General features: G+C 40.9%; 1 protein-coding gene and 1 pseudogene across 12 annotated transcripts in view; both read right to left on the minus strand.

Annotated features, from left to right (window-relative positions):
- Positions 1-6,894: 6,894 nt before the first annotated feature.
- On the minus strand, positions 6,895-14,972 carry LOC148108241 (small ribosomal subunit protein eS6 pseudogene; annotated as a pseudogene).
- Positions 14,973-15,233: 261 nt separating this feature from the next.
- Positions 15,234-22,109, minus strand: part of WDR59 (WD repeat domain 59) — an 80,903-nt gene continuing 74,027 nt past the window's right edge. For 5 of the 12 annotated variants that reach the window (XM_087870606.1, XM_087870610.1, XM_087870609.1 and 2 more), the window contains 2 exons: positions 17,085-17,156; positions 15,234-16,085 (listed from right to left, as the gene is read on the minus strand). In XM_087870606.1, coding sequence (XP_087726732.1) covers positions 15,850-16,085; positions 17,085-17,156 — 308 coding nt within the window. In that variant the 3' untranslated portion in view covers positions 15,234-15,849. Of the gene's footprint in view, positions 16,086-16,209; positions 20,912-22,109 lie in introns of those variants that run through there. The other 7 variants (XM_087870611.1, XM_045795989.2, XM_087870612.1 and 4 more) reach the window with 5 other exon arrangements.

The raw sequence follows: 22,109 nt of genomic DNA on the forward strand, positions 1-22,109 counted from the left end.
TTTACTTCAGCTTCCGCCTTTCTCCTTCACTTCCAGAATTGGTACTGGTAGAATTCTCTGAACCACCTTGCCCACCAGACCCCTAGATTTGGTCTGACCACATCCATCTTCCTCATTCATAACTGTATCTTATCTAGGTTTCTCATTTAAAAATGCGATTTAAAATTAATGTTAAAAGCGCATATGTTAGCAGTGTGTGAGAAACATTCAAACTCAAGGTGCGGGACAGAATTTCAAACGGCTTTTCTGCTCTGACGGTATACGTTTGTTCCATCACTGGATCAATGAAGCTAGGGTGAATTACAGGTGAGACAGATCTTCCACGTCACAAGTAGAGAAACAGGTACAGACTAGTCTGGATTAACCTTTATCCTCAACCTCATTTCGGACTGAGGAATGGATCTGATTCTCTGAACGAGGTCTCTGCTGCCACCTGGTGGTAATCATTTCCCGGCTTCCAAGATGTAAACGTTTCCTAAGTCCTGGGCTCTAAACATTACACCTTGAGCTCCTTTCTGCCATCTCTACTTTAGACTTTCCAACTCTGTCAGAGCCTTTTGTGGAGAAAACGTTTACACTTTGTTGTATCAAATGTGTCCAAAATGTTCACAGAAGGAAAAAAAAGTTTTGATTCCTTTAAGGTTACAGATTGACCCAAGCCTTTTAAAGCCAGCAAAAACATTAGTTACTGGGATGCTTTCCAGATGGGAAAGAAAACTCACCTATATTGAGTTTTCTTTCTTTTTTCCATTTCTGATTTCCATTAGGAAAAGAAGAAAAAACATAGTATTGCAGGGTGCTCTAAATTAAGAAGGTAACAGAAGAAAGTAAAGTCTGGCCTGGCCCCGGCCTTTAAGCCAAAGTACCTCCCAGCTTGGGCCAGTGTGTGCTGGCAAACTTTCAACCTTCCAAAAGCACCAGGGGGTGGGAGAGAATGGCTTCCTGAATGTCAATCCAGAGCCAGGACAGCCAAGAGCTGAGTTCAATGACATGACATAGGTCATTTTTAATCTAACCATGGTCTCTTCCTTTATATGATATCTGGACTTAATGTAGCAAAATAAAGGTAGTAATCAAAGACTGTTTTCAGATTTATGCTACCATAAGAAGTATTTTTATGATAGAAGAAATGCTCTTTTCTCACCGTTTTCTGTTAGTCCAATCTGAAAGAGTTTATCCATGGGCTGCACCCATTACACAGACAGGCAGTCTCCTTGGTGGCAGCTCTGGGGACTTCTGCTCTCTGGTTTGGGAGGTAATAACCAGTCTCCCAGGATGAGCTGTATATTTTCGAAGTGATGGCAGATGCCACATGTATCATTTACTTCTGGGAGTTTTAACTGCTTTTTGGACCACAGGTATGGGTGGAAAATAATTACAACCACCGTAAGGGAACAGAGTTGAAGGACTAAAATCGGAACAAGAAACGAGAACCTAAGATGGGAGAAGGAATTGATTTTTCCTCCCCTACGGTGGGCAGGACAGAACAAGTCCACAAGCTGCTGTGTGACTGGTTACAAGATCCACTGACCGTTACTCAAGAAAGTCTTTGGTTAGGTTCCAGAGCCAGTCTAGCATTGTCTCAGTCAATGCCCAAAGTTCATACTTGTTTCTCAGAACCAACTGTGGTGAATCACAGTGTCTCGCTTTCCTTTCTTTCTCTTTTTTCTTTCTTTCTCTTTCTTTCTTTTCTTTTCTTTAACAAACTTTAAGATAATTATAGATTCCCACGCAGTTTTAAGAAATAACACAGAGACACTCTGTGTACTTTTTGTCCAGTTTCCTCCAAAGGCAACATCCGGCAAGACTGCAGGACAGTATCATACCCAGGATTACCCCCCCCCTTTTTACAGCTTTATTGAGCTGTAATTGATATTTTAAAAATTGCACATATTTAATGTATACATTTTGATGAGTTTGGACATTTGTAAAACTTGTGATACCACAATCAAGGTAATAAACACATCCACATCTCCAACAGTCTTGTCACACCCAGGATATTGACCCTGATGCAATCCACTGATGATTCACATTTCTCCAGTTTTACCTGTACTTATTCACGTGTGATTCTGCGCAATTTTATCATACGTGTAGTGCTGTATGCACCACAATCAATATGCACAACTGTTCCATCATCACGAGGATCTCTTGTTGCTGCCCTTGGACAACCATACTTCCTGCCTGCCCCTCCCCCAGCCCCTGACAACCATTAGTCTTTTCTCCAGCCTGATAATGTTGTCATTTCAAGAGTGGTTATGTAATGAGAATCATACTACTGTGACCTGTTGGGATTGGCTTTTTTTACTCCGCATAATTCCCGTAAGAGTCATCCAAGTGGTTATGTGTATCACAGCTCATTCCTTGTTATTGATAAGCAGTGTTCACGGTACAGATGTGCCATCGTTAACCGTTCACTTGTTGCAGGACGCCTGGGCTACCTCCATCTGGGGGCTATCACAAATCTTAGCCACTTTAGTATGATTTTCTCTGTTTATTTCTTTTTAAGATTTTATTTTTAAGTAATCTCTACCACCCAAATGGGGCTTGAACTTACAACCCCGAGATCAAGAGTCACATGTTCCACCGACTGAGCCAGCCAGGCACCCCAGTTTCCTCTGTTTCTCATGTCTTGCCTTCCTGTGGTTACTTGAACATTTTTAGAAACTCATCTTGATGTATGTATATATTTTTTTCTCCTTTCAAGTTTTTCCATTGTGACCAAATACATAAAATACAAAATTTGTTATTTTAACCATTTTTAAGGGTACAGCCAGTGGCATTAAGTGTATTTACAGTGTTGTACAGCCATCACCCTTGTCCATCTCCATAAATGTTTTCATCTTAGAAACTGGAAGCTCGATATTCGTTAAGTAATAACTCCCCATTCCCTAGTGCTCCTAGCTGCAGGCAGCCACCATTCCACTTTCTATGATTTTGACTACTCTAAATACCCTATGTAAGTGGAATCATACAGTCATTTCTGTATGAAATGACTCATTCATTTCACTTAGCATAATGTCCTTCAGGCTCATGCATTTTGTAGCATATTGCAGAATTCCTTCCTTATTTTAAGGCTGAATAATATTCCATTGTATAAATATACCACATTTCACTTACCCATTCAACTGATGATGAACTCTTGGGTTCTTGCTTCCATGTTTTAGCTATTGTGACTAACGTTGCTATGAACGTGGGTGTACAAATAACTCTTTGGGACTCTTCTTTCAATTCGTTTAGGTATACGTATACCCAGAAGTGGAAATGGCCATTAATTCCATATAGAACTGTGTGGTAATCCTATTTTTAACTTTTTGAGGAACCGCCAAGCTGTTTTGCACAGCAACTGTACCATTTTACATTTACAGTGTTTTTGAGTGTATCACACTAAGCAGTTTTCTTAGTGGTGGCTCTGCGTATTACAACATACATGTGACGCCACAGCCAACTGGTATTAACATTTTTCCCCTTTGGGTGAAGTGTGGAATCCTTCCTTCCATTTAGGTCCCTTTACTTCCCCACTTTTAAATATCGTTGTTTTGAGTATCAAATGAGGTTATAATTTTTGTTTTGATCGTCAAACATGATTTATATAACTCATGAGGATAATTATTGCATGGACCCATATTTCTTTTTTTTTTTAATGATTTTTTATTATATTATGTTAGTCACCATACAGTACATCCATCCCCGGTTTCCGATGTAAAGTTCGATGATTCATTAGTTGCGTATAACACATATTTCTGCTCTTGCCACTATTCCTTCCTCCTTTCTGATGCTCCAACATTCCTTCCTCTACCATTCATTTCTGTTTGAAAACTTCCTTTGACTATTCTTTTAAGGTATGTCTGCAATCACAAATTCTTTTCGTTTCCCCTTCATCCTGCAGGATAGGTTTGCTGGATATGTAATTCTGGGTCGATAGTTCTTTTCTTTCAGCTCTTGGAAAATGTCCACCTCTTTCAAGCCTCCAGAGTATCAGATGAGAACTTCGTTTTCATTTGAATTGGTGTTCTCTTGGAGATAATGTATGGTTTCTCTCTGGTGCTTTCAAGATTTTTCCTTTGTCCGTTGTTTTCCAAAGTTTAATTATGATGTGTCTTGATGTGGATTTCTTTGGGCTTATCCTGTTTTGCCAAATCAATAAATTAAAAATTTTTAGATAAATAAATAAATCCCAAGTAGTTAAACAGAAGGTTTATGTTTTTCACTAACTTTGGGGAGTTTCTGGCCATTATTTCTTTGAATGCTATTTTTTTTAAACTTTCCAGTCCCCTTCTGGGAGTCTGATGCTTCAAATGTATCTTTTGTTATTGTCCCTATGATTCTGATTTTTTCTTTTCCGGTCACCTTTTCTCTATTCAGGTTGGGTAAATTCTACCCTCAAATTCATTAATTCTGTTCTCTGTCATCTCCATTCTACTCTTGACTTCATCCAGCAAGTTTTAAAAGCTTGCTATTGTATTTTCAGTTCTATAAACTCCTTTTGGTTACTTTTTTTTATAACTTCTATTTCTTTGCTGAGACTTTTCTACATTTTTGTTTCAAGAGAATTTGTAACTGGTTGTGGAAGCTTTTTTATGATGGTTGCTTTAAAATCCTTGTCAATGGGACACCTGGGTGACTCAGTAGGTTAAGAGTCTGCTCAGGTCATGATCCCAGTGTCCTGGGATCGAATCCTGCGTTGGGCTCCCTGCTCAGCCGGGAGACTGCTTCTCCCCTTCCCTCTGTCTGCCATTCCCCATGCTTGTGCTCTCTCCATCTCTCTGTCAAATAAATAAAATCTTTTTAAAAATTAAAAATAAAAAACCTTGTCAAGAGATTCAAACATCTATTCATCACAGTGTTGCATCAGTCAATTATCTTTTCTATTCAAGTTGTGTCAGCCTGGTTCTTAGTGTGACAGGTGATTTTCTATTGTATCCTGAACATTTTAGCTATTATGTTAGGAGGCCCTGGGTCCTATTTAAATCTTATATTTTAGCAGGCAGTCACCTTATTCAGGTTTAATGTTTATAAGTGGGCCTGGCCTACTTTTCTGGACTGCAGTTCCAATGACAATTTAATTTTCAGAGCCTTTGTGATGTTATTTTGGGATGCTTAATTTATCTGGAGCCACTGGGGCTCCTCTGGTCCCTGCTGGTGCTGTCTGAAGGGGCTAAAGGAGTTTTCCAGGCCGGCTGCCTGGTCCCTCTGGGCATGTGGGAATAAAGAAGCTTCCTGAGCCAGGTGCTGTCTATAGTGAGATTCCCCTTGCCAGTGTCTCTAGCCACCTGGTGTCTCAGTATGAGATTGCTCACTGGTCACCAGGTGTCTTTCAGTGGGAAAGAGAGTCTCAGACCCAGAGGGGAAGGAGAGCATCTCCCCAGTTGCTAGACATAAATGGGACTGCCCTGCTGCTTGGTGTCAGTGAGTTCCCAGCCAGTCTTTCACTGGGGCTGCCAGGCTCACCTGGCCTTGGAGCTCTTGTTCCACCTGGGCTGCTTTCTACTGCTACGCTGGGGGTTGGAAAATGCTGGGTGCAGGTTACTTTCTTCAGCTGTGTGGGGGGTTGTAAAATGTCTTCCCTCTGTGTTGTTCCTCCAGCCCTGGCATCCCTACCAATTCACCTCTCTTTTTCCACCTTGCAGAGTTCTCTGGGTGTTGCCTGTATTGCTTCCAGAGTTAACAGTTACACTTTGCAGGGACAAGCAGGGAGAGGCAAGACTACCCTGTCCTGTCCAGACCAGGAGTCCTGGCGCACTACTGTACCCGTTTTGGTATTTCCTAGGTAGTACTGCTGCAAACGGAAAGTTCTTCTTTTACATTTATTACATTCATAAAGTATTGTCAAGTGAGAAAGGCTAACTGCAGTGTAAAGCATATAATACAACCACATCATTCTACAAACAAAAAATAACCTTCTAGTATTTATTTGTTTGCACATTTGTATGTGAACAAAATGTGTAAGGATAAGCACAAGGCTGTTAACGCTGGTTGCTGGGGAGGCAGGAGGAAGAGTATTAATTTTGTTTCCACATATTCTTTCACCAATTGCAGTGAAAACTTTTTTTGTTTTTGAAGAAGAGATTAAAATAATTTTCAAAAATCAATTCTGAAGACTGGAAACAACACAAATGTCCTTCAGTAGATGAATAGTTAGACACGCTGTGGTCCATCCATACCATGGAATCTACTAAGCAATAAAAAGGGACAAGCTATTGATACACAGAGCAACTTGGCTGGATTCAAGGGAATTACAATGAATGAAAAAAGCCAATCTCAAAAGATTATATACTGTATGATTTCCATTTATAGAACATTCTTGAAACTACACAATTCCAGATCTGGAAAATAAATTGGTGGTTGCCAGGAGCTTAGGAGGTGGGGGTGGGGGTGGTGCGGGTGATGGTGGCTATCACAGGGCAGCATGAGGGACCATGACTCTATATAGTTGACTGCCGTGGTGGTGGATACATGAATATACATGTGATTATACTGCACAGAACTAAACACACACACGCATGCACGAGGGCATCTAAAACTGGTGACTAAGGTTGATGGAGAGTATCAAAGTCAACTTCCTGGTTGTGATATTTATTACAATTACACAAGATGTTGCCATAGGGAGAAAGTGGGTGATGAGTATACCAGATCACTTTGTACTATTTCTTACAACTGTATGTGAATCTACAATGACCCAAAAATTAAAAGATTAAGAGAATAAATTCTGAAAAACCTCATGGCTACCAGAGGGGAGGTTGGTGGGGAGACGGGTAAAATAGAGGAAGGGGATTAAGAGGTACAAACTTCCAGTTATAAAATAAGTAAGTCACAAAGGTGAAAGGTATAGCATAGAGTAGTAATAACATTGTATGGTGACAGATGCTAACTACACTTACCATGGCAAGCACTGAATAATGTTCAGAATTGTCAGATCACTATGTTGTACATCTGAAACTAATATAACATTGCATGTCAACTATACCTCAATAATTAATAAAAATAAATAAAATTTTAAAAAGAAAAAAAAACCCAAAAAATAGAGTCATGAAGTGCAAAAAAAAAAAAAAAAGAATAAATTCTGACACAATAAGATAGTGGTACAGGGAAGTATAAGCTCCCTGTGCTTGTTCTTAGTAACAGCTGCTCTCACTCTGGGAAGCAGTACCGACGTCGACCATACGTTTTTCCCAAAGAGATGGTTTTCATCTCTTTTTGCCTTAGTGTCTGTATTCCCACTGTCGCCGTCCTAATTAAGGCACAGAAATAGACTTCTAACCAGTGTCCCTTTCCACCATCTCTTCACCTCTAATTTGCACATGGTCAAATTAAAACCTGACCTGTCACTCTCCCATTTAACTCTCTTCAATGGCTCCCCATCATCTACAGCAGTTATTTCTCAAGTAAGAGCCTCAAATCATGGGTGTTCCCAATTGGTCTGCATGTCAAGCCCTCGATGGGAAAAGGATAATTTGCTGTGTGTAGATGTTTCATCAAATTTGACACATGATATTAACTACAATTTTAATAAACATCTCATTTCTTAATTATATGTTCTTAATGATATCCTCAGAGTTTGCACATGTGCATATAAAGACTGTGCTGGCCATTTCACCTTGTCTATCAAATGAGTATGTTGTCTATTAAATTTGCATTTTCACTATTACTAGTATGTAACATATCTCCAATTTCAAAAATGGATCAATGGCTTAAAAAGACTGACTGAAAAATAAAAATAGTGATAAAAGTGGACTGATTAACTTTCTTACACACACACACACAATCAAAATGGATTACAGACCTAAATGCAGGACATGAAACTATAAAACTCCTAGAAGAAAACACTGGTAATAATTTATTTGATATTGTCTGTCACAACATTTTTCTAGATATGTCTCCTGAAGCAAGGGAAACAAAAGCAAAAATAAACTATTGGGACTACATCAAATAAAAAGCTTTTGTGCAGCAAAGGAAATTATCAGCAAAATGAAAAGGTAACCTATGGAATGGGAGAAGATATCTGCAAATAGTGTATCTGATAAGGGGTTAACGTCCAAAATATATAAAGACATATACAACTCAACACCAAAAAACCCCAAATAATCCAAATAAAAAGGGGCAGAGTACCTGAATAGATATTTTTCCAAAGAAGACATACAGATGGCCAGCAGACACATGAAAAGATGCTCAACATCACTAATCATCAGAGAAATACGAATCAAAACTAGAGTGAGATATCCCCTTATACCTGTTAGAATAGCTAGAATCAAAAAGATAAGAAACAAGTGTTGGGAAGGGTGTGGAAGAAAAGGAACCCGCAGGCACTGTTGGTGGGAATGTATACTGGTACGGCCACTGTGGAAAACAGTATGGAGGTTCCCCTAAAAAATTAAAAATAGAAATACATGCAATCCAGTAATTCCACTGCTCAGTATTTACCCAAAGAAAACAAAAATGCTAACTTGAAAAGATACATGTTTACGCAGCACTATTTACAATAGCCAAGACATGGAAGATGTTTTATATAATACCAACTGTCCATCCACAGATGAATGGATAAAGAAGATGTGATAAATACCATATGAGATGAGGAATCTAGAAAACAAAACATACCAAAAAAAAAAAAAAAGGCAGAAACAGACCCATAAATACAGAGAACATGTTGACTGTTGCCAGAAGTAGGGGGGTGGAGACATGGGCAAAACGGGTGAAGAGGAGTGGGAGGTACAGGCTTTCAGTTATGGAATGAGTAACTCATGGAAATAAAAGGCACAGCGTAGAGAATACAGTCACTGGTATTGTAATAGCCTGTAGGATGACAGATGGCAGCTATACTTGTGGTGAGCATAGCATAAGGTAAAAAGTTGTCGAATCGCTATGTTGTACACTTGAAACTAATGTAATATTGTGTATCAACTATACTTCAATTTTTATTTTTTCCTAAGAGTTCAAGTCTACTCCACTTTTTTTTTTATTCAACACTTCCATATATCACCCAGCACTCATCATGACAAGTGCACTCCTTAATCCTCATAATCTATTTAACTCATCCCCCAATCGACCTCCCCTCTGGTAACCACCAGTTTGTTCTCTATAGTTAAGAATCTGTTTCTTGATTTGCCACTCTCTCTCCCCCTCTTAATCCCTCTCATTTTTCCCCTTCGCTTGTTGGTTTTGTTTCTTAAATTCCACATATGAATGAGATCATATGGCATTTGTCTCTCACTGACTTATTTTGCTTAGCATAATGCCCTCTAGCTCCATCCATGTCATTGCAAATGGCAAGATTTCATTCTTCTTGATGGCTGAGTAATATTCCATTGAATATATACACCACATCTTTATCCATTCATCAATCAATGGACACCTGGGCTGTTTCCATAATTTGGCTACTGTAGATAATGCTTCTATAAACACTGGGTGCATGGATCCCTTTGAATAAGTATTTTTGTATTCTTTGGTTAAACATCGAGTAGTGCGATTGCTGGACTTGTAGGGTAGTTCTATTTTTAATGTACAGAGAAACCTCCGTACTGTTTCCACAGTGGCTGCACCAGTTTGCATTCCACCAACAGTACAAGAGGGTTCCCTTTTCTCCACATCCTCGCCAACGCCTGTTGATTCTTGTGTTGTTGATTTCAGCCATTCTGACAGGTATAAGATGATATCTCATTGTAGTTTTGATTTGCATTTACCTGATGATAAGAGGTCTTTGAGCATCTTTTCATGTGTCTGTTGGCCAAGTGTATGTATGTCTCTGGAAAAATGTCTATTCATGTCTTCTGTCCATTTTTAATTGGATTATTCATTTTTGGGGTGTTGAGTTTGTTTGTTTTTAGTAGACTCCATATTGGCCATGGAGCCCAATGAGGGGCTTGAACTCACAATGCTGAAATCAAGACCTAGCTGAGATCAACAGTTGGTCACTTAACCAAATGAGCCACCCAGGCATCCCTGGGGAGTGAGTTTTACAAGCTCTTTATATATTTTGGATACTAACCCTTTATCAGATATGTCACTTGCAAATATTTTCTCCCATTCCGTAGGATGTCTTTTAGTTTTGTTGATGGTTTCATCACTGCACAGAAGCTTTAATTTTGATGTAATCCCAATAGTTTATTTTTGCTTTTGTTTCCCTTGCCTCAGGAGACATATCTAGAAAGAAGTTGAGATGGCCCTTGTCAAAGAACTTACTGCCTGTGTTCTCTTCTAGGATTTTTATGGTTTCAGGTCTCACATTTAGGTCTTTAATCCATTTTGAATTTATTTTTGTCTGTGATGTAAGAAAGTGGTCCAGGGGCACCTGGGTAGGCTCAGTTGGTTAAGTGTCTGCCTTTGGCTCAGGTCATGATCTCAGGGTCCTGGGATCGAGCCCCACATCAGGCTCCCTGCTCAGCGGGGAGTCTGTTTCTCCCTCTCCCTCTGCCCTTCCCCCCACTTGTGCTCCTCTATGTCTCAAATAGATAAAATCATAAAAAAAATAAAGTGGTCCAGTTTCATTCTTCTGCGAGTTGCTATCCAATTTTCCCAACACCGTTTGTTGAAGAGACTATCTTTCTCCCATTGGATATTCTTTCCTGCTTTGTAAAAGGTTAACTGACCATATAACTATGGGTTCATTTCTGGGTTTTCTATTCTGTTCCATTGATCTGTGTGTCTATTTTTGTGCTGGTACCATACTGTCTTGATTACTACAGCCTTGTGATATAACTTGAAGTCTGGAATTATGATGCCTCCAGCTTTGCTTTTCTTTTTCAAGATTGCTTTGGCTATTTAGGGTCTTTGGGGTTCCATACAAATTTTAGGATTGTTTGTTCTAGCTCTATGAAGAATGCTGTTGGTACTTTGATAGGAATTGCATTAAACGTGTAGATTGTTTTGAGTAGTACAGACATTTAAACAGTATTGGTTCTTCTAATCCATGAATGTGGCATGTTTTTCCATTGCTTTGCATCATCTTGAATTTTTCTTTTTCTTTTCTTTCTCTTCTTTTCTTTCTTTCTTTTCTTTCCTCTTCTTTTTTTTTTTATGTCTGATCTTATTTGTTACTCTTTAAAAAAAATCTCATTTTTGACTGGACTCAGACTTAAAGGTAAGAAGCTCTCAGAGAGGACAGCATCTGTCTCTTGGCAATCTGTTCCTGGCATTTTTCTTTGGCCTCCTTCATTCTCTTCGCCAAACATTTAGCATATTCTACGGCCTCTTCCTTATTTTTCTTAGTGTGCTGTTTCTTCAAAGCAATATGCTGACGTTTGTGTTAGAGGACACGAAGAGTAACAAGATGCTGAATCTTGGGCACTTTGGTTCTAGGTTTCCTACCTTCTTTGTTCAGGGGCTTTCTCATAATATACTGGTAGACATAATCTTTAAAGAGACTGAAAAAGTTTGCGGATTCTGTTAGTTCTTTTGGGCCCCAGGCAAGGAGGCACAGTAGTATCAGTGAGTCCAGGAATATCGTTCCCCCCCCTTTTTTTTTTTACAATCACCAAGTTGAGAACACTGAGACAGCATCCACAATGCAACCCCAAACAGATTTGTGCTTTCTTTCTCTAGTCCTCATTGGTCTGTAGCAGGAATACTCCTTACACAGCAGCAGGCAGCCACGGCCATGGGTCAAGACACCCTGTTTCATGGGGAAGCCTTGTTTGTCACTGCCATCACTGATTTGGACCACATAACCCTTCCATTCTTCACCCAGAGCAACGGCAGCATCTTCTGTGGTCATATACTTCTCATAAAATGTATGAAGTTTGCGTTCATCATCCACTTCAATGAGTTTCTCACAGACAGTAGCTGGAAAAGAGATGTTCAGCTTCATCCTGAAGCCAGCCTGCCACCTCTGAGGTGCCATGAGAAAGAGCATCTTGAATTTCTTTCATCAGTGTTTTACGGTTTTTAGAGTACAGATATTTCACCTCTTTGATTAGGTATATTCCTAGGTTACCATTTTGGTTTTGGTGTAATTGTAAATGGGATTGATTCCTTAATTCTCTTTCTGCTGCTTCATTATTGGTATATAGAAATACAATAGATTTCTATATGTTGATTTTTATCTGAGACTTTACTGAATTCATTTATCAGTTCTAGCATTTTGGTGGGGTCTTTAGGGTTTTCTATATATAGTATCATATCATCTGCGAATAGTGAAAATTTTACTTCTTTCTTGTTGATTTGGATGCCCTTTCTTTTTGTTGTCTGATTGCTGTCACTAAGACTTCTAGTACTATGTTGAATAAAAGTGGTGAGAGTGGACATCCCCGTCTTATTCCTGACCATAGAAGAGAAGCTCTGTTTCCCTCCATTTAGGATATTAGTTGTGGGTTTTTCATATATAGCCTTTATATGTTGAGGTATGATCCCTCTAAATTTACTTTATTGAGCGTTTTTATCATGAGTGGATGTTGTACTTCGTCAAACACTTTTAATGCATCTACTGAAATGATCATATGGTTCTTATCCTTTCTTTTACTGGTGTGGTATATCACATTCACTGATTTGCAAATAATGAACCACCTGTGCAAGCCACAAATAAATCCCACTTGATCACAGTGAATGATTTTTTTAAAACGTATTGCTGGATTTGGTTTGCTAGTATTTTATTGAGAATTTTTGCAGCTATATTCATCAGGGATATTGGCCTGTACTCTTTTTTAGTGGTGTCTTTATTAGTTTTGGGATCAGGATAATGCTGTCCTCATTGAATGAATTTGGAAGTTTTCCTTCCTTTTCTATTTTTCGGAATAGTTTGAGGAGTAGGTATTAACTCTTCTTTAAATGTTTGGTAGAACTTGCCTGTGAAGCCACTTAGTCCTAGGCTTTTGTTTGCTGGAGTTTTTTTTATTATGGATTCAATTTTGTCACTAGTTATCGGTCTGTTTTCTGTTTCTTCCTGTTTCAGTTTTGGTAATTTATATGTTTCTAGGAATTTGCCCATTTCTTCTTGGTTGTCCAATTTGTTGGCATATAGCTTTTCATAATATATTTCATAATTTATATTTCTGTGGTGTTCATTAGTTCTCCTTTCTAATTTGTGATTCTAATTATTTGGGTCCTTTCTCTTTTCTTTTGGATAAGTCTGGCTAGAGGTTTATCAATTTTATTAATTTTTTCAAAGAACCAGCTCCTGGTTTCATCAATCTGTTTTTGTTGTTGTTGTTTTTAGTTTCCGTATCATTTACTTCTGCTCTAATTTTTATTATTTCCTTCCTTCTGCTGGCTTTAGGTTTTGTTTGTTGTTCTTTTCTAGCTCCGTTAGTTGTAAGGTTAGGTTGTTTAAGATTTTTCTTGCTTCTTGAGCTAGGCATGTATTGCTATATATTTTCCTCTTAGGATCACTTTTGCTGCATCCCAAAAGTTTGGGACAAGTGTGTTTTCATTTTCATTTGTTTTCAATTACTTTTTAAATTTCTTCTATTTCCTGATGGACGCATCCATTGTTTAGTAGCATCTTATTTAACCTACTTGTATTTTGGGTCTTTCCAGATTTTTTCTTGTGGTTGACTTCTAGTTTCATAGCTCTGTGGTCAGAAAAGGTGTGTGGTATGACTTCAATTCTTCTTGTATTTGTTGAGACCTGTTTTGTGGCCTCATATGTGATCTATTCTGGAGAATGTTCCACGTGCACTTGAAAAGAATCTGCATTCTGTTGTTCTAGAATGAAATGTTCTGAATATATATGTTAAGTCCATCTGGTCCAGTGTGTTATTCAAAGCCACTGTTTCCTTGTTGATTTTCTGTTTCCTTCTGATTTTCTGTGACCTGTCCCCATCGATATAATAGGGGTATTAAAGTCCCCTACTTTATCATCATAGATTAGTACCTCTATGTTTGTTATTACTGTTTTATGTATCTGAGTGCTCCCATGTTGGGTGTATACATATTTATAATTGTTATACCTTCTTGTTGAATTGTCCCCTTTATTACTATACAGTGCCCTTTTTTTTTTTTTAAGATTTATCTATTTATTTGAGAGAAAGAGAGCAGGGGGAGGGGCACAGAGAGATGGAGAGAGAGAATCCCAAGCAAACTCCATGCTCAGCATGGAGCCTGATGCAGGGCTTGGCCCTGAGATCATGATCCAAGCCGAAATCAAGAGTTAGTCACTCAACCGAGCCACCCAGGTGCCCCATATAGTGCCCTTGTGTCTTGTTACAATCTTTGTTTTAAAGTCTAGTTTGTCTAAGTGTTGCTACTCCTTCTTTCTTTTGACATTCATTTGCATGACAAATGTTTCTCCATTCCCTCACTTTCAATCTGCAAGTGTCTTTAGGTCTAAAATGAATCACTCGTAGGTAATGGATGGGTCTTGACCCCACAATCCTCAGTAAGAAATGAATTTACATTGTGATCCATTATACATGTATGTGAGTGTGTAGATATGCACTCATAACAGGTTACACAAAATGATATTCACCCTTCGTATGGTACATGCTCACCATTTCTCTTCTACTCCATTTCATTTTTTAAATGCTGGTTTCTATATACTAAATCAATTTCACAATCCATTACTGGGTCCTCACCTATAGTTTAAAGCAGTGATGTACAACACATTTTGAAACATGTACTTATATTTCTTAAGTTAATCAATTTGGAATTGTAAAATTCTAAGAAACAAATATATATTCCAGTAGAAATATCAAAAAGATATCTCTTTTCCTGGCAGATATAATATGTGAAGAGTTGAAAATCATTCTGAAGAATAAAACACGTGGACCACAGCCATGTGGAATGCAGATAAACAAAAAAACGGAGTCTGTGACAGAGCCCAAATGAAGAGTGGAAGGAACTTACTGGAACTCAGACAACCTGCTCAGTGGCAATGCGAGACTCGAAAAGCAATGTTGTGAAGCCATCTAATTTTCCTTTTGCTAAATGAAATGATTAAAAGACTCTAGGGCTTGGAGCACCTGGGGGCGGGGGTGCAGTCAGCTGAGCATCCAACTCTTGGTTTCGGCTCAGGTTGTGATCTCAGGCTCATGGGATAGAATCCCACATCAGGCTCCACGCTCAGCATAGAGTCTGCTTAAGATTCTCTCTCCTTCTTTCCCCGTCCCACCCACCCCACCCCACGCTCTCTAAAATAAATAAATAAATCTTAAAAAAAAAAAAGACTCTTGGAGTTGGAAAGAAAATATCAAATTCTATTTTCTCTGTCAGATGACAAGATTAAATCAGCATTTCCTTTGAAAGTCTAAGCACTGACTCTGGTTCTACCCCAAAGAGTTAACTTCAATTAGAAACAAAATAAAAACAATTTCACAAAAAATTGTTCAACCTTTTTTTTTTTTCAAACAATTACCTGACTTTTATTAGCCAAGGGAGAGCAGCTTGAAGAGAAATAACAAACATAAGATACAGCTTTGAAGTCCTTAAGTACATCATGTATTTATAATTTAAGTATCATTTTTAAAGGCCACTTATCCATCAGTTCATTTAAATGTACCAACTTATAACACAGACCCACTGATCAACTAAGTTAATGTCCACTGTCCTTCAGCTCAGGAGACTGTCCTTTGTATCCGACCTTGGTCTGAAATGGCATCAGAAAGGATGCTGTTCAGTGGTTTAACGTTAACACCCTGAAGGTAAACACGGCTCTGGAGGCAGGGGCTTTTCTTGAAGAAGACTTCCACCTGGCATGTGGCTCTGCACGATGGCCCTCCTACTTCCCGGTGACATCCATGCCATCCACAGCCAAACAGAAGAGAAGCAAAGGCTCAGGAATAGCTGGTGTGGTGGCAGTCTTTGAGGGGAACACGCTCCAGTCTAGTCGGGAATGGCCTTCTGGAGCCTCCCTCCTGGTGGAGAGCTTGTCATCCAACATTTATGGAATCCTCTGGGATTTGCGACAACTCCCATCATCTGTTAAGTTCAGAACGTGCTTTCAAGCAGGCAGTGACATCCACACCCGGTGGGACACACCTCCTGGGTCCGAAACCACTCCATCATGTGGCTGGTATGCCCACCATGCCCGCAGGTCAGGCAGAAATTGGACGACCCTCGTACCGCCACGTGGCAGATGGCACACTGGAATGTGAAGCCTTTGCAGATGGCACACTGCGTGCCACGGACCTCGCTCCGGCAGTGGCTGCAGTACACGCCAAACTCTGCAGACAGTTGGAGATGGCCGAAACAAGACAAATGGGAAATTAGTTCTGCAAAAGGAAACTGGGCATGGTGAGTAATGATGTCTTCATCTTAGGAGCCTGCAGGGATTCTTTACAACAATGATTCTCTTTTTTTTTTAAACAGCAGAGGTTTTTTTTTAAACCTCCTTCTTCCATAATCTCACTAAGTCTTACAAAGACAAGCTGCTGTCACTGCAGGCTGGGTGCAGGGGGTCAGTGCAGGAGATGCCTGGCTGTTGGGAGGCCTGGTGTGAAAAGCCCAGGTGATGGCTACGTCTCATCCTCTCCTACGCCAATGGCTGCAGGGGCCTGGCTCATAGAGGTGGCCACCAACTGTTTGTTGACAGAACTGAAGGACTCAGTGACATCCAGCAACAGCTGATCAGTGTCACAGTGTCTTCCTGACTTGTACACCGATGACCAAGAGGCACAAGATGTGCCGAGTCAGGACCCTGCGGTCAGGGCCAGCTGGTCCCCAGGTCCCTGGAAGAGACCCCGAGGGCTAACCCCACCACCCGCACATCCCAGTGCACCTCAAGCATGACCCTGAGTCTGGGTGGCCTATGTGGATCCCTGTCTCCCCTGCCCAGCTTCCAGCGTGCCACCCCAGGAACAGGCCTTCCCATGACTGTGCACTCTCCTCCGACAGTGCTCTCGGCACCTGGCCCCGCCTGGAGCCTGCCGCCTCTGCCGGCCTCTGGAGGAAAGGCTGCTTCGGTCTGGAGTCCCAAGGAGCGCCGGGGCAGGAGAGGCAGACCCGCGCCCCATTACTGCCTGAAGACCATTACCTCTCCCCTGAGGAAATGCCACCTGGCTTCACCATCCTTGCCTCTTCTCTGCCCTCACCTATGACAGTGTGGATACACCCCCAACCCCCGTCCCCTCAGGACTTCTGTTCTTGGTTCTCACTCTTTCTCTTGACCCGTTTTTGGCACCATCCCTCGTGCCTTCAAAACCCACTCCCAACCCTGTGCACACCTGGCCTCCCAGGTCCTCGCCCGTCCTGTCCTGTCTTCACCCTTTCTGGCAACAGGTGCCCCTGGGGCCAGCCTGAGTAACACAGACCAACATTATCATCACTTTCTTGCAAGTATCCCCAACCCTCCACGGTACCACCAGCAGAACCTCCAGCCCAGATGAGTGCTGTCAGCTGCCTATGCCATGTCTGCCCTCAGCGTTCCTGAGGGAAGGCGCACCGGCCAGACGCGCTTCTCACTAAATACACGACGACCAACCCACGGACTCCCAGTGCGGCACCATCTCCCCGAGCACTCCTGCACAGCCCCTGCTCCCCTCTCTCACCTGCTGGCCTCCCCTCTTCCCTGGAAAAAGAGAAGCCTTAATCTCCAGCCACCAAGCCTTCAAATTTCCCTACTTGCTCCTCTTCTCCTTTCACCTCCTGCAACAGAGGAAGGCTCCTTTCTTGTACCTGAGCCAGTTCCTCTGCCTCAGGACAAATGGCAGTCACAAAAATGTACCAATAAGGACTTTTAAAATTCATGGTAACTAAGGAAAAATGTTATGATAGTCCTAGTTCAGGTAAATCCTGAGGCAAATTAGATGGGTTTGATAAGTTTGGTGAAAAATAGCCATGTCTTGTCCATGTATGCGTAACTTTTCATGTTAGGTAAGACTTTGGCTTTTGTTCTTGTGAAAAGCCTAATTAGTTTAAATTTCTTAAATTTCCTTTACTGGTTTTATTGGTTGGACAAGATTCAACCTTTAAAATTATAAGAATGTAAAAATTGCACATTCAATAAATTGAATTACGTCTTTAAAAAGGGGCTGTTCTTTGACATTTGAGATAACTGTAAATGTAAACTTAATTATTCTCCAGATCTATCTTGGTAAAATTATTAAAATGTCATCTCCCTGAAAAACTCAGTATGTCATTAGTAACTATGTTTCTCCATACTGTCAGCTTAAATGTAACCTCCAAAATCATTATTAAGACTTTGGACCAATATTTCATTTAGTTAATTAATGAATCATTTGGGGGGATGTGGCCAATTTCTAAGTGGATATAAATTCACAAAGACAGGAAATACAAAGACGCTAAGTCACTAAGCATAATTTTAATATTTCTCTCTTGCCTCTCACTGTCCTACATAATGGAACGGCCGTTAGTTGAGAAGGACAGGCACACATTTGGGCCATGCTGGTGTACAGACTAACTTTTGCCACATTTGGAGCTACAAAGGGATGCAGAGTTCGTGTGAAATCACAAGCTGTCAAGGTGTCTTTTACAGGAACACTGACAAACTGGGGGAATCTCAGGGAAGGAAGCAGATGACCACAGTTACAGGCTTTGCAGGTGAAACCCAGCAGAGGCAAAATGGATCACTCCTGGTTCCTAATGGACAAACTAATAAAGACAATAAAAACACACCTGGCACGTAAATGATCAAATTATGATTCCTAAGGCTTTATGAAACCTCCAGGCAGGAGCCAGATCTCAAGTCTTAGCACCATATGGCCCTACATACAGAAGAGCTGTGTGTATTAATTACCATCAATTACACAAATGTAAATAAAACCAACCAAAAAAACAAGACGTTAAATTAATAAATGTAGAAGCAGAAAATGGCTGAACAAAATTTAGATGAGCAGACGCACGCCTCTGAGGCAGGATTTGGGGGGCAGGTCAAACACCTTGCCTCTGCCACCAAGATGACCAAGCGCCACATAACACAATGGAAAAAAAACAAAATCAAAAATCATCTTGTAATGGAGACGGTTTATTAAAAACATATTCTGTCTAGCACCATCCCCTCAAAAAAATGAAGCCTCGAGCCCTTTCTATAAATCTAACCCTTTAAATGAACAGAATTTTATCCCTAAAATTTGCCACTGATATGGGATGACCCTTGCAGATGTGCTAAGTGTGAGGGGAAATTGCTGCTTTTCCAGCAATTTGGAGACTAACGGTAGCCCTGGCAACCCTGTAGTATTTTTCTCTCAATATCTGCTGTTTGCTAGATTTGAGCAGTCTAATTCTTCCAAAGTAATAAATAATAAAGATGAAAATACTTAATGCTTTTGTTTGAGTCTATCTTTCCTAATCCCCTTTGAAATCTTGCAATACTGTTTGTAATGGTATTTGGACACTCTATTCATTCTTCAGGATCATTTAAGTCTTCATGAGTTCCTGTTTTACTTCTCTGACTGGATTATTCTTTCTGACACCACCTCCCCTAAACCACACCCCGCGTTTCCTTGTATAGCCAACAGAACCTGGCATGACGCTTATAACTGATGTCAGTAAGAACGCCTTGTAACAGTTACCTATCTCTGTGATTCGTACATTTTCCTGAAAACTAATTCTAAATGACAAATTGCTCCAGGCCTTCATTACTCTCTCTGATACACTTTAATGCACTTAGATGCTCTGAAAAATACATCGCCCAAATAGCATTTTGCATCTTTGCGTTTCCTCAAGTATATACACCGAAATAATCCATATTAAAACAATCCTTGTTATTTGATATCTAAATCTCTGTATTACTCTGGTTTTTTTTTTTAAAGTGATTTTAAGTAATCTCTACACCCAACGTGGGGTTCGAACTCACAACCCCAAGATCGAGAGTCACATGCTCCACCGACTGAGCCAGCCCAACACCCCTTGTTTGGGTTTTTTAATTGAAACTACATACATACAACTTGAAGAGTCAAATAATGCTATACGTCTGATTAACAAAACCAGCATTCCCTTCCACCCCCTCTCCCGTCACTCCCGGGAGGAAATCCTTCCAACGCATTTAACTTTTTGTTTCTACCTTCTATCTCCAAACACCCCTTTATGAAGCCAATTCTTAATTTCCACATTTAAGCATTATCTCAACTTTCCCGTGGAAGCTTCTTTCACTCCCCAATCCCTCTAGCCACACACATACCCCATCCCTCATCTTCCCCATGCAGTTCCATTGCTACTTGGTTAGATCAGCGTTCTGTTTTTACATCATCTATCTAGGTGAACGTTATTCAAGCCAAGCCACACACCATGACCACTCTTCCTTTCTTGCACGCTTGGTTTTTCTTAGTAACCGTCTTGTTTTTGTTGGCTTAGTTTGCTTATCATAATTGACTTGCAAACCCTCTCTCAAATATCTGAATCTCTATAAATATACTGGACACTGAAATCCACTAGCTATTTTTCTAACTTTCTCTTCTTGGACACAATGCTCCTAAAACCCCAACCTGGACGGGTCTGTCTCTGGGTCTGCCACGTGCATCTCCCTTTACCGTCATCCTGACATCCTGACTTCCTGCCTTCCTGGATAGGCTGAAAATTTACTTTCACCTGTGACGGATCGTTTGGGGCAGGATTCTAGGTTAGAAATCATTTTCTGGAGAATTCCAAAGGCACTGCTGCATTGTCCTCTCCTTTCCAGTATCTAGTTGACCACTCCTGAGACATGTGGTGCTGCCCATATTCCTTATCCTCTGTATGGGACCTGCTCTCTCTCTCTGGAAGCTCCCAGGGTACTTTCTTTATCCCGGGTCTTTGTTCATTCACCACACTAGGTGCTTAGTGGGCCCTTTCAATCTGGAAAGCTGTTTGACTTCTCTGGAGAACGAAAATTCCTGATTTTCTGTTGTGATAGAGGAAGGGTCATTACCTGCTCTGCACACTAGGAGCAGAGCCCTGGGGACCCTAAAAAGGCCATCAAACAATACTCCTGTGACTGGTCCCACCTTCGTGCCACTTCCAGAGGTGCCAAGCATCGCTAAATCCTGAGCCATGGGGAGTGGAGGTGGGGCTTCTGTCATGTGTGGTACTGTTTTTCTGCCAGTCAGTTCAGGCCCTGTAAAATCAGTTACCACTAAGCTATATGCCTCCCTGGTCCCAAATGCTATCAACAACATGATTCTTTTTGCACGGTTATGCCTTTTCAGGAAAGCTCTGGATAGACGCTTTGTGGTGGGGGAGGGGTGTCAATGTGTGGGAGAGAGAGGAAATCAATGTGTGTTCAGACACACACACACACCCATGGCGGTCTTCCACATCACCCTTTAAAACCCTTCTCTTAGCTCCTTTCAGATCACACTCTGGCTTTTCTTCAAAACTCACCGGTGTCTCCTTCTGAGTCCGTCTCTGGCTCTTCACGTAGACTCAAGTTGCAGGTACTGGCTTCTCTCAAGGCCCGGAGTGGGTGGGCTCTTGCTCTCCCTGTACTCTTCCTCCCCACCCCCAGGTCCCAGGTCAATATACCCATTCTCACAGCTCCAGTACCACCTACATGCTGAAGATTCTCAAAATTGCTAGTTCTCGCCCCACGCTCCACTTTGGGCTCCAGACTCACATCTGGCCACCTACATGACTTTACGGTCTGGCAGCACACACACATCTTTGGCTGTCCCAAACAGATTTTAATTTTCTTAATTTTCTTCCAGCCTCTTCTATCTTAGAACATGGCACCACCACCTACCCACTTGCCCAAGCAGGAAACCTGGGAATCATCTAAGCTCTGTCCCTTCCTCTCAATCCCACATCCAATTTGTTAGCATATTATGTGGAGTCTACCTCTAAAAAGTACTTCCAATCCACCCCTCTACCTCCATTGAAATCGTCCGAGACTAGGCCGTCGACCTTCCTCTGAGTACCCTAACGGTCTTCAAAGTTCCACCCCACCTTCCTCCAATCCTTTCTCCATGTAACAGCCACTGATTCTCTCAAAATAGAAACCAGAGCATGTCACTTACCTCTTAATACCCTTTGAAGCTTACCATCAGACTCAGAATACAATCCCAATTCTGTACCATGACTTGCAAGTCCCTAATTATCCTACAATCTAATTTGGCACCCCTCTTCCCGCTCACTGTGTTCTAGCCACAGATGGCTTCTCATCCCTCGACCGCAGACCCTCAGAAAGGCCTTCCCCGCACACGGCCAGACATCACCTGAAATTCTCCCTCCCTGCTCTCCCTGCGCCAACATCCTTTTTGTTTGTTCATAAACACTGATCACAACCTATAATTATTTAATTGTGAGTTCCATGAGGG

Source organism: Ursus americanus, chromosome 21, assembly GCF_024610735.1.
Source record: "Ursus americanus isolate L20-20 chromosome 21, mUrsAme1.1.p, whole genome shotgun sequence".
Classification (NCBI taxonomy): domain Eukaryota; kingdom Metazoa; phylum Chordata; class Mammalia; order Carnivora; family Ursidae; genus Ursus; species Ursus americanus.